This window comes from Akebia trifoliata, chromosome 5 (assembly GCF_017979445.1).
Source record: "Akebia trifoliata isolate Shusen 1 chromosome 5, ASM1797944v1, whole genome shotgun sequence".
NCBI lineage: Eukaryota > Viridiplantae > Streptophyta > Magnoliopsida > Ranunculales > Lardizabalaceae > Akebia > Akebia trifoliata.
In genome coordinates, this window is record NC_141379.1 from 2,258,788 (window position 1) to 2,279,249 (window position 20,462).

Sequence of the window (20,462 nt, forward strand, 5' to 3'; positions counted from 1 at the left end):
TCTAAGAAGAAATCATCTTAAAGGAGAAGACTTTGTGTGATTTGATATGGATTATATGACAGATGATTTTTGAAAGAATTACTTGGGAGTTTCCATCAAAATGTTTCTATGACAATATTTCAAATCAGATTCAAAATTCTTACAATTCAAAATATTTCAGAATGCCTCAATTTTCAGAGATTTTCTTCCATAAAAAACTGGCATGTTTTAACTTGTAAACCATCCCCATTCCCTTAGAAGTGTTGGGGCGAAGAAGGGTTCAATAAAAACAGTCAAAGTATCGGATAGTAGACCCGTGGTAACTCACTTCGGATAAAACTCAATGCCAAAAATAACAGAATTTTGATAATAATGCTTCCGGTGAATTGTTACATTCCAACATCATGCGGTTCCCAAATATAGATATAATCTCAAACTCCCAATAAGATGCTTGCAATATCTACAGATATCAATCCTCCACCATGTACGTCCTTATATAACCCATGGATCATCCAGTCATCCATTTATATTTCAGAATTACTTTGCAGTCGCACAGGGTAGGACCCACCCCAGTAGCTGATATCGTTGGTGCCGCGGCCTCAGCTGCCATGCCTGCAATATCACATTCAATGTATCGAGTTCTGCAGAGATTTTTACCAACAAAATGCACATTATTACCTTCCTAACGGGGAACTTGGGAGCTCTCCAGCAATGCAGCTTTGGGATCACCCCGGATTCCTTCCCTGATCTGCCAGAAAGATCAATAAAGAAGCAGAACACAAAATGTCAGAATTTGCTCCATCAGAGGAAGTACAATTGTACAAAGTCAACACTTAGCAGAGAAATATTTAAACAGACAGGAAAATCGATGGAGATGATTTAATGTGTCCAGAAACTACAAAAATGGATGGGCTAAGGAGTAGGAGTAGATAAGAGAGAGAAGGGTTTCTGAATCCCTTACCCCTCATCATCTTCGGAGCCATTACTGTACATACTAGAACTGGAACAGAGAATATAAGGGTCTTTGGTGCAGAAATATGGTTCAAGAGATGGTTTCTGTGGAATAGAAAATTCAAGTTTGTTGTGTGGCTGGATCCTCAAACAGATTGTATGAGAAGCATCAGACGAAGGTAAACTTCTCTGAAACCTTAGAGTCTTTGAGAAACAGCTCGGCTGGTACTCTGGTTCTTGAATGGCAAGAAGCTGACTTTCTCGGTTTACATCCTCTGGTTTGGAAGAATCAAGTCTTGTCTGGGACCCATTTGTCGAATCATCTTGTAATGATCTATGGGGCGGTAGGAATTTGGACCCATAATCGGACGAATGACTTTCAATGGGTTTCTCCCTTAGAGCTCTTTCAGAGGTAAAATCAGAATTACCCGATTCGTCATTTCCATCCTCAGTGGTAGAATGCATTCTGCGTGAACAACTCAACAAACTGAAGGATGGCTTCTTCGGTTTGGCATTCTTCCTGTCAGAAGCACAAGGCACAAGATTGATTCTGATTTCTATATTACACCCCAGCACAAATTGAAGTGAACTCGCAATGACTTTCCATGATTTCTCTGCTCTCAATACGTGATCAGGATGATAGAATTCTACCTCTACTACTGCCAGACCTGAAATTTGGACAACCATTTAATCATGACTCTGGATAATGAAGATAATCATTTGAAATATGTATGAGAAAAACCAAAACATACAATTCATATCCTATCACAATGACACTAGGATATTTCGAAGTGCTTGGCATAACCATATTGATGGGAGACAATACTAATACCAGTACCATATGCAGCATGGATACTGGTAGCATATAATTTTCTAATTTACCACTTGTATAGTTGCTAAATATTTTTGAACTACAAAAAATTATCTTACTTTTTAGTAAATGAAACTAAAAATATATTACAAGTTCATCTAATTTGACTTTTTATTGAAAACAGGACAAAAAAAATTTGAGCCTAAAAATACTAAAGATTAAAAGCATTATATTGACATATTGCATGGATACCTATATACATTGACCAGGATGTCCACATACAAAGAGTTATATCCACGCTCCTCAATGTCAAGGGTTATATCCATCTCTAGTACTTAGTTTGCTTATGAAAGCATCTCATCTAAGTCTTAGTAAATTTCTTCAAAAAAGGAATGCAATATCAACTAAGACAAGTTGGTGCTGAGCTTGCCTGATACCCAGTTATTATTCTTGACAACAAGACACTACTGGAATTGGTTGATGTATAGAAATCAACGACTCAAACTCATATGAGGTAAGAATGTTCTTATGGTTAACAGAGATATCATTGTAGTTTCAATTAACAAGACCAATTGATGAGAAATCAATTCGGGGGAGCTTCTTTTTTGCTATGCAATATTCCTTTCATCTTCTTCAAATAGCTAAGTAATAAGGCATGTATGAGGAAACAGGATGAAAGCCAATACGGTTTACAAATGTGCAACTAAGGTCAATAATGACCCCAGTGAGAACAAATTCTTTGATAGAGGATAAAAAAGTTAGAAAAATCTGGAATAACATGCCTAAACAAAAGTTATAGCACTTGAAAGAATTGACAGCAAAAAATAACATGCCTAAACAAAAGGTCAAAAGAACATGGATAGAGGTGTTAGAAAAATCTGAAATAACATGCCTAAACAAAAGTTATAGCACTTGAAAGAATTGACAGCAAAAAATAAAAAGTCCGTATTCCCAAGCCTGGGTAATTGGGATAAGGCACCCTAATGTTTGAAGTGGTAAAAAGAGATGACAATTAATCATAAATTACCCAATGGAAATATAAAAAAATAAGTAGTTACCATGGTTAACGCAAATAGAAGATAACTTCCCTGCTTTCTTTAAAAAGTTTCTGACAGTACTCGACTGGCATCTTTCTATGACTCCCCTCCAAATGGTTTCCAAGTTTCCTTTACCATCTCTCTGAATCTCCAACTGTCGGGACTTATTATCAGCACACAAAAAAGAGACAGAATTATTCAGATTCTCCTCTATTGAAGATGCACTGCAAAATCCATCATAAGCACCTGACAAGGAGAAAATTGGGTGTTAATCATGTTTACCTTACTGACATATTCGCTATTTCTCAACAAGTTAATTAAGTAGCAATAAAGAATAATTCTGAAGATTGTCACCTATCTGCTTTCTCTGACATTCTCTCAAATTGTTTGTATCCAAGGACGAGGAATCTACAGAACTTAACTGTAGAAGTGCTACTGTCAACCATGTTGTTTGATTCTTCGACGTCCTCAACTGCTTCTCAGTTTCGGAAAGTATTTTTAGTGCGTGTCTCAACTTCTGTAAGTCTGCTTCAGCTAGGAATAACAATGTAGCAATTAGTAAGACAGTATACCAACAATCTATTAACACGAATTATTGCTGATAAGTTCCCAAGAAAAAATACCCCCCATAGTATTAGCCCATCAGCAACCCTGAAAGATAAGATGTTACATTATGATAATTACTAATGTGTTCCACTAATATGCGACCCATTTGAAAAAGAGTCAGTATGGATTTCACCCTTACTAAGGGTCCTTGGGCTCAACTTGTGTCTTCCAAAAACGTTGTTTTCCACTGTTGAATTTCAATTTTAAGTTTGGGAGTTATGTACAAGTTCGGTAGCTGTCCATTTTCAAAACCTTGGATCAAGCTCAACAGAATTTTTTTTTTTTTTTTTTTTTGGACCCGAATTTTTCAGTGAAACTTGGAGAGTTGTGGGTGTTGGATTGCTGATGCGGTAATCCATTTGAGAAAAACAACCCTTAGTAAGGCTTAATATCTTACTATGTTAGTAAGGAACATGTTTCGCTTTGAAAATTGGTTTTGATGGTTAAGATCGTCCAATCACCATATCTTTTCAGGTATGCTGAAAGTGACTTGTTAATTGGATGGCCGAACAAAGATTTACTAACACAATGATCTAGAAAATACATATAAACCCAAAGGAAAAAATAAGCCACTTAACTTACAAGTATGTCTTCCAAAAAAGTTTCCTCCAGCTTCAGAAGTTCCTGTCTGACATCTTCCAGCAAGAATATCCATAATGAGATTAGCTAGCTGTGAAATTAGCTGCATAGGATCAACCCTTGATCTCATAAGCTCCCTAGCCCTTCGAACTGTATTTGGAGTGTCTGATGACAAAGCTAGGTCCAACAAATCAAGTAACTCCTCATCCGAAACAATTCCAATCTGCACAAGGACAATACAAGAAACAAATCATGACATTTTGAATGACATGTATACCCACTCGAGATGTGTGACACATGATGTATTGATCACTCACAAGTTCGAACGTCAACGACATTGTGATTCTTTTCCCTAGTAAACTCAGCTGATCAAGTATCATCTCAGCATCTCGAAGTGAACCATTAGATTTAGCAGCAATGAAGTCCAATGCGACCTTGTCGAACTCCAAATCTTCTTTAATACAGATTTTCATTAACCTGTTCACAATATCAGCATCTTTTATCTTTGGGAAGTGATACCTTTGGCACCGTGATAGAGCACTCCGTGGTAGGTTATCTAGGTCAGCAGTAATCATCATAAAAACAACATGTCGAGGAAGGTCATCAAAATTATTCAAAAGAGTTGCCCATGTTTCCCCTTTAAGTAATTGGCACTCATCGATGATGAAGACCTTAAATCGTGAGGAAACAGGAGGACGAGCTGCATTCCTGAGGAGGGATCTGACCCTATCTGTCCGATTGGCTCTTGTGGGGTCCACTTCCTTGATATTTCTACTCCTTCCAGAAAAGAACAAAGTACATTCACGGCATAATCCACATGGCCTACGTTCCTCAAGAGAGAGGCAATTCAAAGCAGCTGCAAAGATCCTAGCCGTTGAAGTCTTACCTGTACCGCGGGGACCATGAAAGATATATAAAGAGGTGCTTTTTCCTTTCAAAATAGCATTCAGCAGAGACCTTGCCACAACGTTCTGTCCCACCAACTCGTCAAAAGATCTTGGCCTGAATTTTTGACTGAGACTCCTCGGGCTGTCGGAATATGGAGCAATTTCACTCGATAAGCCCATTTCCCCTCCTTCCCCTGATAGCAATGGATGAACTTCCACATCGGAAGGAAGATCAGATTCTCTGAATCTCGGGGTTCTTGACCAGCAACAACTAATCCCACATCCATGGTGATCAGAATCAACGATACCCGCCTCGTCATTTGCAAAAAGTGATGTGCTTCGACTTGACCCATCCAACCGACCATCACTTACAGATGGGAAAGGACTACCTGTACGACTTCCAACAATGCCACCAACTACACCAGATGATTTGATTCGTTTAACGAACCCAGATTTCTGGGTTTTTACGGCAAGATCATGTTTTTCTGATCTATCACACTGTAAAGTTGGTTTACCAGTCGAGTCCACATCCTCCAAGCGATTGTTGGAAGGCTCCCGGCATACCAAATCCAATGCTTTCTCCCCTTGATCGTGATCATGATCATGTATTCCACCAAATGATTGGTTTCCATGAACCCTATCTACATTCACTCTAGAATGATCAAATAATTCAACCCTTTTCTTCCTTATATAATTTGAATCCCTTTTTCGCACCCGAGCCAATCTCTTGGACGACAATGACCTGGAATCTGGCTTTCTTGAGCTACAATCCAATTCCGGATCACTAACAAATTCCTCCTTTTTTCCATCCAAACAACAATTATGGTAGCTGAGTGGACTCCTATTATCCAAATCACTTTCTTCGTCACCATTCCCCAATCCAAGAGAAATCCCGTTACAAGAATCCATTTCCCAAGTAAGATTATCAACAAAAGCAGAAAACTTGCTCATAGAATTCGTTGAAGGATCCCTCAATGACCTAACTCTCCTGAGTGCGACTAAAGTTTTCGAAAGAGGGATGTCGACCGAATGACGTCGGCCATCCAACATCTTCTTTGAAGAAAACTTTCTCTTTCAAAATCAAAATTTGAGGTCCAATTGAAAAGGAACTAAATTTGCCAACCTGAGAGAAGAAAACAAACAGCAAAACACCACCACCACACAACTTAACAAAACCAACCAATGAAAAAGAAAAGGGAGAAAAAAAAGAAAAAAGAGAGCAGAGAATCAAGTTATCTTTATCTTTCTAGAATACCCAAAGCCATATGCGAAGACCAAAAGCAAACGAGTTTAAAGTTCAAACAGAATCTTGAAAAAGAAAAACTGAGATTCTCAAATTCAGAAACTAAAAATGGATTAAACAAGGCAAAATCCCATCAAATATGAAATAGAACACAATACATTTCCTTTTAATCAGAGTTCCAATCCTGCAAAAACCAAAACTTAGCAGAAATCACACTTCAAAGATCACAAAAATAAGAGAATCCCATTTCGTACAAATGCAAAAAAAGAAACACAAATTCTTCAAACATACATACATTCATACAGAAATAAACGAACCCGAGCGATGGAAAAAAAGAGCAAACCTTTAAACATCTGTTCTTGAAGATCCTTCGAAATCCAAGACATTCAAATAAGAGAATAAGAACCCTAACCCTAAAATACAATTTTTGAAGCTCGAGCTCTGAGTGGTGTATAAGAAGAGTGTGCAGAGACAGAGAGGTGAAATTAGTTGTTAAATAGTAAATATAATTAATTCGTGAGGGTGTAAAGAAAGCCATTCTTCTGAACAACGTGACAGTAGAGAGAGAGAGAGAAAGAGAGTTTCAGAAGTTATTTTGTTGGATTCGCAGGCGTTTGCAGAGAGGTTGGTCTCGGGAATTGAGTCCAAGGACAAATTCGGTATTTTAAAATACGACGGTTTTTTTCAACTTTGAATTTATGAACCAACCAGACTTTTGTGGGAAAAAGCTGTTTTAATAAGTGAGAGTAAGAGAGGAAAATGATAGGAAGAAACTGTTAGTAACAGTAAATTTGTAGACCCTATTTTTGGTCCGTTGGATTGTATATGTGGAGAAAGATAACGGGATGAGTGCCACGTATCAAGTAAAATAGGAAAGTTGGGGTATTCTAGTAATCTTCATCTTCGATGTACTGTGTGATCAGGGAACTTGGGGAAAGATTAACGGCATGGATCTGAGAATGGAAAAAAGTTGCTCCATTTATGGTGTAGCAAACTTAGATGCATGGCTTCTTTAAAAATGCCACATAGCAGAAACAAATAAGAAAGTGCAAATAAGAAAGTGGGGGTACTTTGTTAATCTTTAACTTGTAGATGTAGAATGTAGTCAGTCTATCACACTACTATGTCTAAGTGGCAAAGAAACTTGGGATAAGTTATATGGTAGTTTATTAAATTAAAAAAAAAAATGATTTTCAGACTATGAATCATAGATAATTGGCCTTGGGATACATAAAATTATAAATCTTTTTCTTGTGTGTTCCAACGCAAGTGGTCAACTGTTTTGCGATGGGGACATCAAATTATGACTCCTCAATTTTTAAAGAGTCGTGATACACTGACTCTAAAAAAGATACTCCAAATTCACTCAACTAACGTGAAGTCGTAAATTTTCTTCCTCGAGAAACACAAGGAAAATATCAATGGTTATATGCAAGTAATTGAATTTCGAGTATCTTTTTCTCAAATCAATTTATCACAAATCAATTTTAAAAAGGAGAATTTTAAAATAATTAATAACTTCATTAATAATTTTTAAATAATGAGAGGAAAATACTCTTATTCTCAATTTAAGGTTTTGAAAATGGATGACTATCAAACTACCATGAAACTCAAAACTTAAAAATACAATTCAACAATGAAAAATGATTTTTTTTTTTTCAAAACCTATAAAATTGCATCATATCATATTTTTGGATGCCACAAGGTGAACTCAATGACCCTTACTTATTCAAACTTGAAATCTTACTAAGTTAGTAAGATTAGTCATACATTACCTTCAATTATTAGAGTCCACATAATCTTCTTAAGGGTCCTTTTACTCACCTTGTGACATCCAAAAACATGATCAAATGCTTTAAGGTTGTTGAAGACAAAATCCTATGACGTTTGAAAAAATATATATATTTTTCACCATTAAATTTATAATTATATAAAAATATAATATATATATTTTTTCACCTTATTTTCAAAACCTCCTTCCATTTTCAAAACCTTGATCAAACGGGAAAGAAATTCTTTTTTATTTTTATACGATTTTTTCGATGAACCTTAGAGGGCTCGATTCGAGCAAAACGACCCCTGGTGAAGTTAAAAATCTTACAATCTTAGTAAGTATAAGGAAAGGATATCACAATTTATTATCCCCCTTGTAGATTAGGTTGGAATCTATCGGTCCTAAGTCTCTGTTTACAGGGAGAGGGGGGGGCGCTCTCTATTCGATATTATTTTAATAAAATTTGGTAAATTTTAATCACGTGATGCAGCGGAATAACCGCAAGATATTGTATCATTAAATACTGAAACAAGGGACGTCTCATTGACTGGTGTACTTCCTTCATGTGGATGTATGGCCCACACTTTTTCCCAAAAAACCAAACTTAAACACGATACGATAGTAGTCCTTTTCAAAACGGTGGACACAGAGCCTCCACCCTTGTTGTACAGTACATCTGGTACTTCATACTAAATGCTTTCATTGGCTACGTGTCTCATGATCAGAGGTGCCTATCCATTTTCAATGTCTTGGATGAAACTGAAAAACTTTTTTATATTTTCCCATTTTCAAAATCTTTTACCATAAAGAAAAAAGTTTTTTAATTTTTTATTTTGAAAATTTAATCTTATCCTTCTATAAAATTGCTCTTAACAAAAAAAAAAAAAAAATCCAAAATACCCCCATACGTTGAAATTATAAAAATATCCTTCAACTTAAACAACTATACTTAAAACATATTTCCCATCAATTTAAACCTAATTATTATTATTTTGAAATAAAATTTCATCATTTTCAACTGATGTTCATCTCAATCTCATTTTTTTAACCCCAACCTAAAGGTATTCCTTGACCTTTAAAACTCATAATCTTCGTATGGAAAACATTAAAATAAAAAATCGAGAGAAAAAAGATAAAACAATGAAGAAAATAAATTTAATAATACTTTTCTCGTGTAAATATGAATATTAGTGCTACCCCCGCACAATAAAGAACAAAATCAGCTTCTTGACCTATGTTTTTACTAAAATGTCAAAATAATCACATAAAAACTCACAGAGAGTCCAAACTTCACCAATTGCAAAAAAATATAAAATCTTTAACTCAATCTAACTCAAAATCAAAATCGAAACCAAAGTTTTAATGATATATTTTCGAAACAATGGCTCTATCGATTAGACATAACAATCACAACAATAATCCAACAATAACCCTATCTTCAATAAGTGCACTAATGAAAAAAAAAAAAAAACCTAAACTTCATCTTCATCTTCTTAAAGAAGATGAAATTGAGATTTTGTCTTTCAATCCAACGGTCCAAATGCATTCAATCTAACAATGTGCATCATATTAGAATATAAAGATTTGTCAAGTGAAGGGTATTTTGATAATTTAAACTTTATAGAAAAAATTTTGGTATTCAAACTTTAAACCGTCAATTAAACAAACATCATTGACAATTTGACCAAATCAACAAAAGTCAAGGGGACAGACCTCATCTTGCATTCCACGAGGGTATCACCAATTTTATAAGGAGGTTAGACTAAATTTCCCTTTTTAAAAATTGCAAACTTTAGCATCCATGTGGACCCAATGGTCCTTTCCTAAGATTTGAAATCTTACTTAAGTAGGCAGGCTAGCCTAACTCAAAAAACCATGCTAGAGAAGGATTGTTTTAGAACCGATAGGATCCATGGGAAATGAAAAGCGGGAGCAAAATCGGATTTAATTCAGGAAATATCCAACTCCGACATAACTTGTATTCGAAATCCTATACCATAGGTCTAGTTGGATCCTGATCTTGCCTTATCATCAGCCTAGTCGGACACGATTTGGATCCAAAATATTGATTGTAATTCACCTGTCCACAGCCCAACCCACCAGTGCAAATCAATTTTGGCAGAAAGAATCATTTTGTAGTTGCTATCACCTAATCCTTGACAAAATCACCCCACGGTAACGAGGGAGTGGGGTTCAATGGCAATTTTGGATCCAATAAGTGGTGAGTCCATAGGTTGTGTTCGATACCCAGTATGGGCAATATTTCCTCGGGGCCACCCGTGAGTTGGTATCACCAAATCCTTGACAAAATTCCCATTAAATATGCCCGGGGGAGGGACTCATACGCCTTGGCTCCGGCCCTGGCTCATCCAGTCCCCCCATGGTCGGACATAAGTCTGGACACTCCTGTTACCAAAAATAAATAATACGAAAATCACCCTGTGGTGTTTTAATGGTTGGTTCACCACAGAGGAAGCACCAAAAAAGTGAGTATACAGAAGCAAAGATCTCTCAAAAAAAAAAAACCATTATTTTTAGCTACAAACCCATATAATTCAGTCTTCTACTTTCGATGAGCAAAACATGCATTCCTCTCAATAAAAGACCTATTGGTGACTCAATGCATTAGTTGGATAAGCAAAATATAAATAGAGAGTTGATATTGGCACACCAATTTTTTTACTAACCTCGCACCAACTGTGTTCAATTCTTTGGTGATTTATATAGGAATTGGTGTGGCAATAGTAACTCTATAAATATCATGAAGAAAAGCATTATGGGAAGGTCTCCAACTCCATCGCGTATGTAGCTATACATGACAAAACATGTATCTCTTGGATGCTTTCAAACTTGAGAGCAATAACTCTTACCTAATAAGATCAGTAGGATGATGGGGTGATTACGTCATCAATCTTAAGAATCATCTTAACAACCTGTGTGGCCAGTAAGATCTGTTGTTGCTTCCCTATCAGAGTCTCAAACACATTCTGTTCACGCATGTCGTTTGTGCCAACATCATTGCAGTCAACCCCACAGCACGGATTGTTCTCCTGCATGCATCATCCAAAATGCTAATAAATATAGTTCATCGAGTAATAAGAAAAAAAAGCCGCATCAGTGACCGAAAAAGGAGGGATTCAGTCCAGCTATCACAACTAATTTTACCTTGATATGCTGGGCTTTGATTGCAGACAGTGTTCCAATTGGTTGGAGTCCGGCGTTCTCCGCCAGTGCCATGGGGATGGAATCCAAGGCATCGGCAAATGCCCTAATACCATACTGCAAGCAAAAGAATGGAGACAAATTTTCTCTACCCACTTACTTGAAAGGATTAAAATAAAAATAAATAAATAAAAGTTGTTGTACCTGTTCAACTCCAGGATATCTATCAGCAGCTCCCTCGACAGCAATAGAGCAAGAAATCTCAGCCGACCCGCCACCATATACAATGGAGTTATTGCGGATAAGATTCCTTGCTACACATAAAGCATCATGAAGACTGCGTTTCGTCTCCTCTATCATCATTTTGTTGCCTATAGCATCAAGAAATACCAAAAAAACATTGCTTCACAGTATTCATGGGGTTTTTTTCCCTCTTCTAGTTGGCAGACGAGATACTGTGCTTGCATGAATTATGATGCAAATATAAAAGCCAACCAAAAGTACTATGGAAGGGATACCACTAGGAAAGCAAGGAATCTTTTTTGTTTAATTCCAAAGGTATAGATGTTATTTTTAAATAAAATGAATGTTTTATGTAACTTCATCAAACATGTCAATGACAACTTAGTAATACCGATGTATTTGAAATCTGCACCTGGACATAAACCACCTGCATCCCCCCCACTGCCATTATCCCAACTAACTAAACAATGAAATGGGATCAGTATTCACTATCCATGTCTAACTGGGAATAATGATCCCGTATTCCTTTGTTTGCTTGTAGATTCTAGTAGTCTGGATTGGAAGTACAAAGTGAATGTGTCTTCTCTACTTCAATCTTAAGAACACGTGTATCACATTTAACATATAAGTGATTACTGCTCCAAATTATGACAACAAAGAAATAAAAATGCAGGCCGACTCTATAGTACCTGCAACTAGAAGTATTTGCAGTATGACTTCTAGAAGGTAGCCAAGCACCCAAATGAACATGACTATACAAGTTTAATCTCATTGTGAGGTAAAGCAAATGTATCACTTTGGCAACCAAGCTTCCTTCTTCCTGAAGTTGTCCATACTCTATACTGAGAGTGTAAATTGCTTATATAACTTTCTTGTTCCATGTTATATGTTCATACAGTTAGGCAGATGTGCAAAATACTTTTTTCCCATGTTAACTTGGGTATTTCACCAGTTACCAACCTCCTCAGACACGATCAAATTAAGATTGACTAAAATCATTTTTTTATACTCCAAAATGGAAATAGCATTTCTGTATACTACTAAGTCGAATTCTAAAATCAATACAAAAGTAAGACTGTATAAAAATAGAATACAGAAAAGCTATTATTTCCAGTTGTAAGTAGCATAGAATGTGTTGGTGAAGTACAGTGATGAAGACAGTATACTAAATATTGGCATGATGCACATGACAGCATGCTAATTTCAAAAAAAAAAAAAAAAAAACAAACCTGCATAGTAGCATATCTAAACTGTACACCGTAGCCCACACTAAATTCACAAAAGGATTCTACTTAATGTTGGGAAAGGCAATAGGATTGTCATTGGTGTGGGACTTCAGCCCTTTGATTGGAATTTCTGTCAATCTACACTCTATATTTGAAAAAAGGACTGCCAGTTTATTGTTTTCTCTCATGCCAGGGAGGTTTTGTCTCGGGATTTCAGCTTCACGAGAGATTTCAATGACGGGGAGATTCAAAGATGTAGCCTCCCTAATATTTTTTTCCCTTGTGCCTCTGTCCACTGATGCTGATTATGATTATGATGATAAGTTTAGCTATGGACTTGCGATTGGGATGGAGAGTTCAGGGTAAAATTGTTTTATTTGGCCCTTCAGCAGTCTCCCTCCTGGTGCTTCCTTTCCTTCGCAATCTGGGACCCAATGGTCTCCTCTAAGGTTGCTTTTTTATTTTATTTAATCCATGGCCTTGGATAAGTACTTAACCGGAAACAATATAATTGGTAGGGAGACTACCATGGTGAACATTTGTTATTTATGTATATCTGCAGGTGACTATGAATCATGGTCCCTTGGCCTCTGTCATTTGGTGTCCCTTTCTCTCCAAGGTTTGCATTTCTTGGTGCATTTCTTTTTGTAAAGAGTTCAAAGACCGTAAAGGAGGTGTATTTTGAGGATCTTTTATCTTGTTGGGTTTCTGTGTATATTAGGGTTTATAATTCTTGAGTTTCTGCTCTTATTGTTTTGTTCATATCTGAGCTATTTAGTCCTTGTAGTGGTCTTGCTCTCTTGGGAGGTCTTTCTACCTTCATTTTCTTGCTTGAATAAAATCTGGGTTTATCTACAAGAAGCAAAAAGTGGCATGACATAAAAGGTTATTCAACTATTCAAACATCACTCTTTTTTAAAACTCTTAACATATCATATTTCTTAATGATTACCAGTTACAACAATTTACAATGCCATAAGAAAGAATGAAAAAACCAAATCCACATGCACGAGAGAAGATCCACCAAAAGTATATGATTCATGATCTTAAGAGGTTTTCTGTGCAATAAAAATAAAATGATAGTGGTAAAATAATTAACATGGATACGATATAAAGAGTGTAAAACCTATTTTCCAATTTAACATCATGTACCAAAATTCATCATCCAAGTTAAACCTCTTAGCGCTGTAAAATTAATAATCATGGAAGCAATTCTATTGAAAAGGCAGCAAATAAGAAAAGAAAAACCTACCCCCACGAATGAATATAGTTACAGCTCTTGAATTCGCACAGTGCTCAATGTACAGCATTCGATCTTTTGTTGTACCAAATGATTTTTCTCTAACTAAACCAGCCTGAATGGATGAAATAAGAAAGGGCAATCCCAGTGAACAATGTTCATAACCAAAACAGCAGGTAACCAGAAAAACTCAATGGCATAAATCCGTGAACAAAGCCTATGACCAATGTGGTAGGATACCCAAAGAAGGTCCACATAATTCATTTTATAAGAACATCCAACTCCACGACTTGGTAGTTAAAAATGGTAATTGTTACGCATAACATGAGTTGCAAGCAGTATCATTGCACAATGAGCTCTACTAAGCAGAATTATAATTAAGAAACTCTCTTTGATATTATTCAACCCAACTAGGAACATCAAATTTGGCCTCAGGCTGTTGTGTGTGTGTGTGTGTGTGTGTGTGTCAGAAAGAGAGAGAGAGAGAGAGAGAGAGACACTAATCATTAGACTTCTGTTAGTTCCCTACCCCTGAGCCCCACCACAGTTGAGAAAGGCTGACAAACAGTACGTGTAGGGCTCAGTGAGAAGGATTTGATAGTATTATACCCAACTAGGAACATCAAATCTGGACTCAGGCTGTGAAAGTGTGTGTGTGTGTGTGTGAAAGGGGGAGAGAGAGAGATGTTAATCATTAGACTCTGTTAGTTACCTATACCCTGAGCCCCACCACAGTGGAGAAAGGTTGATAAACAGTAGGTGATAGGGCTTGGTGATAAGGATTTGGAACACTCATTCTCACGGCCAATCCCCCCCCCCCCCCCCCTTCCTTTTTATATGCTGAAATGGTGGAAACAGTGGAGGCTTGTGAATATATAGACCCTACTCCCTAGTCTTTTTTCCTTTCTAAGAAAGAAGATCCAAGATATATTAAATCCTGGAAGAGTTCTGCTAATGATAATTCCCACTTTACACCTCTGCATGTGTTAAACCATAAAGTTAAGTTCCACAAAGTTCAAATTAGATACAACCTAGATTAGATCAAACAGAATTCAGAAAGAAAGTCTTTACTACTTTGGATAGAGTCCCTTATCCATTAAATTTTAGAGTGAAAGCTTGTAAATTATTTCCAAAACTTCCTGGCATTGATGTTGTGGTTGAAAAAAAAGATTTCTAAAAAGGAGAGTCCTGAACAATCTGGTTTTATTAAGTGTAAACAACTACCAGAAAAAATACAGAAAGAGAAATCAACAGAAAAGTAATCATCTTAATCAAATTGAGAAGAAGTGAACACCAGGTAGACAAAAGAATACCTTCCCCAGTTTTTCCGGTGTCAACTCTTGGAACCTTGGCACAATCCTTCCACCTATAAAGACAGAGAGACCACTAGTAAATGACCAAACGCCAACTTCAAAATTAGTCTGGTATTAGGGAACAGGTGATGCAAACCTGTAGCTATCGCAATGAGCTCCAATTCTACTCCACCAACCCATCGAACAGCAGGCAAGTTCCTGTGCATTAATAAATGGTTTGCTTCATCATCAAATCCCCACTGACAGATAACCAGGGTTGCACCGACATCCTGCAAAATATAAAACAAAATACATTGTGAAGAATCAAATATGAGCTAGTTCACTTCCCCGATCAATCCTTAAAATAAGAAAGAGCGAACAAGCTTACTCCAATATAAAGCATTTCAATATTCACACTAGAAAATATAATATAAGGTTGCACTTCAACCTTGCTATTAATTTATTGATAAGGATAGAAGGATAGTTTGACAATTGACATTCTTGAGACAAAAGTAACTCCAGTGACCACAATCAGATATGAACATATTTGAAAAGAAACAAATATCAGTTACAAGTATTCTACCTTTACCTGTCACCAAGCTATCTTTTTTGTTAAACTTAATGCAACATCCTTACCTTGCACTTTTGAACCATGTCATCAAAGTATTTCTGCTCTTGTTGACGTAAAGCCTGGAACTTTTCCATGGTGTCGATATCAACCTTATGCTTCGTCTTGGGCTTAGGTGGCTCAAATGGGCAAGTCAAAATAGCAATTTTTGCATCTTCAATTTGCTTTGGCATCTGTGGATGACTCATATCCTTGTCAACAACAATTCCATAAACCAGCTCAGTGTCTTCCAACTTCCCCCCTACTTTTCCCTCAACTTTAATCAAGTCTAAATTAACATCCCTCCTCTCTAAATCTGCAACAGCCATAACCGCTTTAACAGCAATCTCAGCCAAAGTACGTTTGCATCGATTCACACTGCAAGAGAAAGCCAAAAGCTCATACTCTACATTCTTAGGGAAAGTGTCAGGTAAAAGTATAAGCGTCCATTGCATATGTTGTTATTGAAAAATATATATATATATATATACAGCAACTGTGGTTCACAACAAATATGACATTTCTTTCTATTTTTCCCCTAGACAAGCAAGGATTAATGATCAGCATGAAAGTGGGTTCAAAAGGTTTTGACCCCAGGTTGTGAGATCAACACTCCACACACCTTACCAACTTAGCTAAGTTGGCACCTCCAATGGCCACTCCTTATACTTCATTACAAAGATAAATCACAATGATAGGGAGTTCATTCCAAACTATTATTTGGATCTCTTCTCCAAACTCCGATAATTGTCAACTAAAAAATATACAAGTCAATGAAACATAATACACAAAGCTAAGAAAATATGAAAATATCAACAAACAATAAATAGTGTCCGGCAATAGGAAATTTAGCACTCTAGTCATAATAGCAATTCCTGTAAGGGAGTTCCCAGAGATCAGTATACTCTCATCATAGTTTACAAACATACTGTTCAATAGGAGAAAACTGGGGATAACAAGAAAGTGTAACATCCAACTGTTTTTCTGCCTTTACCTTTGGAAGATAGAAAGTTCTGAAATCTATTAAGAATACAAATTGCATTTCGTGAAAACAATTGGCCAACAGGTTGGAAATGTCATCAGAAACATCTACTTTTTTATAAAAGCGTAAGCATTATTTACTCGTCAACATCATTGAAGCCGTATCTTAAATTTAGGGCCAGCCGGATGAACCTTGTTCTTCCATTCAATTCAGCCTAAAGCCATTCTTTTGCTATCAGTGTTACTTTCTGATCAAAAGGTGCCAACTTGGTTAAGTCTGTGACTGGTAATACCATAGACGTGGATTCAAAACCGCACCTTTACCCTTATACCTATATATATAGGGAAAAAAAATCTGACAAACATCCTTATGAGATCGGACCCATGTTAAGGTTTGACAGTGGTTTACTTCTACAAAAAAGAAATAGCAGACCAAATTAACAAACTTACATTTTTGATGATAAAGTTGTCATGCAAGTTTGAACCAGAGGTTCTATGTTTGTTACACCAAAATCAAACTTCTGGGAAATATGTTCCAAATGTTCAACAGCAGTCCTTGAAGCCATCTCATAGCCCTCTGCAATGCGAATAGGATGAATACCATGCTCTAATAGTTTCTCAGCCTGCTCTAGAAGTGCACCAGCCATAACAACAACTCCAGTTGTTCCATCACCAATTTCATAGTCCTGACTCCGAGATAATTCAACCATCAACTTTCCTATTTGATTTTCAACATCCATCTGCTCCAAGATTGTTGCACCATCATTTGCTGATAAGCCAATAACATGTAAGGAAAGTTAATAATTAGGAAATTGGGAATTTACTCAAAAGGACTAACAAAAAATTAAAAAAGAGGCGAAGATTTAAAAAAGTTCAATTTTTTGCAAATAACAAGAAAATAAGTAAGTAAATCATCATTTGTTGATAACACAACAGATTTGAGCAAGATTAAGAATTAAAAAATTGGAAATTAACTCAAAAGGACTAACAAAAAAATTAAAAATACTAGAAGATTTAAAAAAGTTCAAATTTTTAACAAACAACAAGAAAATAAGTGAGTAAACCATCATTTGCTGATAAAAATAAAATAAAAAAGGAGTGAAGATTTAAAAAAGTTCAAATTTTTAACAAACAACAAGAAATAAGTGAGTAGGCCATCATTTGCTGATAACCCAAACTAGGTGAGCAAGGTCAACAATTAAAAAATTGGGAATTTACTCAAAAGGAATAACAACAAATTTTAAAAATTAAAAAGAAGTACTTATCAACAAAAAAATTAAAAAGAAGTAAAGATTTTTTCGTTTGAAAAAGGTCAAATTTTTAACAAACAACAAGAAAATAATGAGTAAAACATCATTTGCTGATAACCCAAAAAGGTGAGCAAGGTTAAGAATTAGAAAATTGGAGATTTACTCAAAAGGACTAAAAAAAAAATTAAAAATAAAAGGTAAGTGAAGATTAAAAAACAATCAAATTTCAGCAAACAATAAGAAAATAAGTCATTGAAACAATAACAGATGGGTAGTTGGGATCATTGAAATAAATAAAAAAAATAAAGAAAATACATTAATTTCATCAATGCTAAAAAGTTTTGATCTTCAATAGCTTCTCAATTAAAAAACAAAACTTCCTCCGCTCCATCAAATGGATCCCTCCATCTCCATTATTACGCAGTGAAAAGGTACCATCTTTCAGACTTTCACCATTTTGCAGTTTTACTAATAAAGCGAGAAACAGAAACAAGAATTTGAATCGAAATACAACGAATCAAGTTCACTAATTTGAGATTCTTCGAAGATGAGCGTGAAATCAGGAAAAAAAAAAAAAAAAAAAAACTTACTGACGGTTACATCTCCATCGGGGCTCTGGAGCAACTTGTCCATGCCCTTGGGGCCGAGAGAGGTGCGGAGAATGCGAGCGACAGCTTTTCCAGCAGAGATGTTCGATTTCTGAGCATCTAAACCTCTTAATCTGCTCTTATGTTCTTGTTCTTTTATGATGATGAACGGTCGCCCGTACTCATCGAAGGCCAACGCCATTTCTTCTTCGATTCAAACAAACACACTCACACACACACACAGATAGAGAGAGAGAGAGAGGGAACAACGAAATCGATAAAACGATGCTAAGTTGCAGAGAGAGAGAGAGAGAGAGAGAGGTTCTGGAACCCTCGAGAAAAAAATGTTCAGTGGGAGCCCTAATAAATATCAGATTATTTGAAGTGGAGCTTACTTTATAATGATATTAATCTCCCGCTCGAAACTTAAAAGGTAATTTTACTCTTTTGAGATACCCTTCACAAGCCATCTTGATTTCAGTCTACTTTAATAGACTGGTGAAAATTGACTTAAATGCAATTATCTTCTCAATGTAATTAAAAATCCTTGATTTTTCTTAGGTTAAAAAAAATTACGATCACCTAAAACCTTAAGATTCTAATTACTTTGACATTCAAACCTTAACGACATGTAAGATTGCAACCTGGGTGGGTTGCAGGGTAAATTCAGACTCAACCCAAGTAGCAAAACCCTCAACCTAACAATCGGGCCTAAACTCACTAACCCAAGCTCAACTTGAGTTTGATCTTCTAAATTCGGATTGAGTTTAGGTTAGTCTAACTTAGGTAATTTTGGACGGTTGGTCAAGTTGGATTTGTTGAATAACTCTAATTTTATTTTGATTAGTAAATGAATTTTATATTTTAACAAAAATAAATACTATATAAAAAAATAAATAAAACAAAATTATTAGTAAATAAAATCACATACTACCTTCAAATCTATCATTGAGGGAATATTTAGACAAATCATACTAAATCAAAGTTCACGTTAATAATAACCAATTGTTCATAAGTCATAATAATAAGATGGAATAAAAAATTTATAATTAACATAAAACTATTTATATATTAATATATATCATTGGGGTAGGATTGAATCGGTTTGCTTGTACCTTCAACCCGAGCTCAACTCATTTTCTACATAACTCAATCCAAGCTTGCCTGTCAATTGGATTGAGTTCGGGCAAACCCGCCTAAGGTTGCAACTCTAATGACAAGATAGTAATTTTGGAGAAGTAGATGATGATGAAATTTTAGATAGAAAAAAGAATAAATGTTTCGAAGGAGTTAAGTGAGGTTGAAAATAATGGATTGAAAGTGAGATTGGATGGAGAAGTTAGAGAGCTTGAAATTGATGGAGTTTGGGGAGAAAAATTAAAGGTTTGTATGTAGAAGTTGAAGATGATGATGTTTATGCCATTTTATTAATCTATGAAAGAAGATCAAGGTCCAAAAGAGATACTTCAAATATTCAATAAATTTTGCAGAGATATATTGAAATCAACATGATAATATTAGTTATATTATATGATTATCCCTATAAACACGTGAGATGTTGAGACAAAATGTGAAAAAGCAAATGGATCTATTAAATCTAATTGCATTATAAGGTTTCAAATTGAAGAGATTGAAAAGTTAAAATTGATGTAAACTAGAATCTAACAGTCCAAAATGTCCTTAAACATGTGTGTTCTCTTATTCTTTGTCACGACAAGTTTTTTTGAGAAATAACTCTCTATTGAACGGATCCTAGAAGGAATTCAAAGACACTCTTAACCCAATCTTAGACACTTTAAGATCATTTTCAAATCCCATTTTGATTTGTGAGAGAAACAAATAAAATATCTAGGTGAAATTTTGTTTATATTCAAAATACCCTTTAGAAACTCAAATTACTAATCAATATTCCAAAAAAGACAAATTGCTAAAAAGAGAGTTAAATATTTTAATATTTATAAAAAAAATTATTTTTTTTTTAAATTATAAAAAATGAGAATTAAGTCG

The 20,462-nt window shown here is 35.5% G+C and overlaps 2 protein-coding genes across 5 annotated transcripts; both read right to left on the minus strand.

Annotated features, from left to right (window-relative positions):
- Positions 1–332: 332 nt before the first annotated feature.
- On the minus strand, positions 333–10,876 carry LOC147400940 (AAA-type ATPase family protein). Of its 4 annotated transcripts, none has more exons than XM_086442005.1 (8): positions 10,738–10,876; positions 4,281–5,973; positions 3,967–4,186; positions 3,133–3,312; positions 2,800–3,024; positions 941–1,598; positions 658–727; positions 333–591 (listed from the first exon to the last, which is right to left on the minus strand). In XM_086442005.1, the coding sequence occupies exons 2-8, from the start codon at positions 5,898–5,900 to the stop codon at positions 517–519; spliced, it is 3,048 nt and encodes a 1,015-aa protein (XP_086298131.1). In that variant the 5' UTR covers positions 5,901–5,973; positions 10,738–10,876; the 3' UTR covers positions 333–516. The 4 variants fall into 4 exon arrangements, with proteins under 4 accessions (XP_086298131.1, XP_086298133.1, XP_086298132.1 ...); XM_086442007.1 differs by lacking the exon at positions 10,738–10,876 and adding an exon at positions 6,437–7,120 and having other exon boundaries at positions 1,359–1,598; XM_086442006.1 differs by lacking the exon at positions 10,738–10,876 and adding an exon at positions 6,437–7,115 and having other exon boundaries at positions 3,133–3,303.
- LOC147400941 (T-complex protein 1 subunit epsilon-like) lies at positions 10,377–18,809 on the minus strand. Its single transcript, XM_086442009.1, has 9 exons — positions 18,459–18,809; positions 17,069–17,387; positions 15,667–16,015; positions 15,188–15,320; positions 15,052–15,104; positions 13,751–13,853; positions 11,234–11,400; positions 11,033–11,146; positions 10,377–10,917 (listed from the first exon to the last, which is right to left on the minus strand). The coding sequence occupies exons 1-9, from the start codon at positions 18,655–18,657 to the stop codon at positions 10,747–10,749; spliced, it is 1,608 nt and encodes a 535-aa protein (XP_086298135.1). The 5' UTR covers positions 18,658–18,809; the 3' UTR covers positions 10,377–10,746.
- Positions 18,810–20,462: the final 1,653 nt, after the last annotated feature.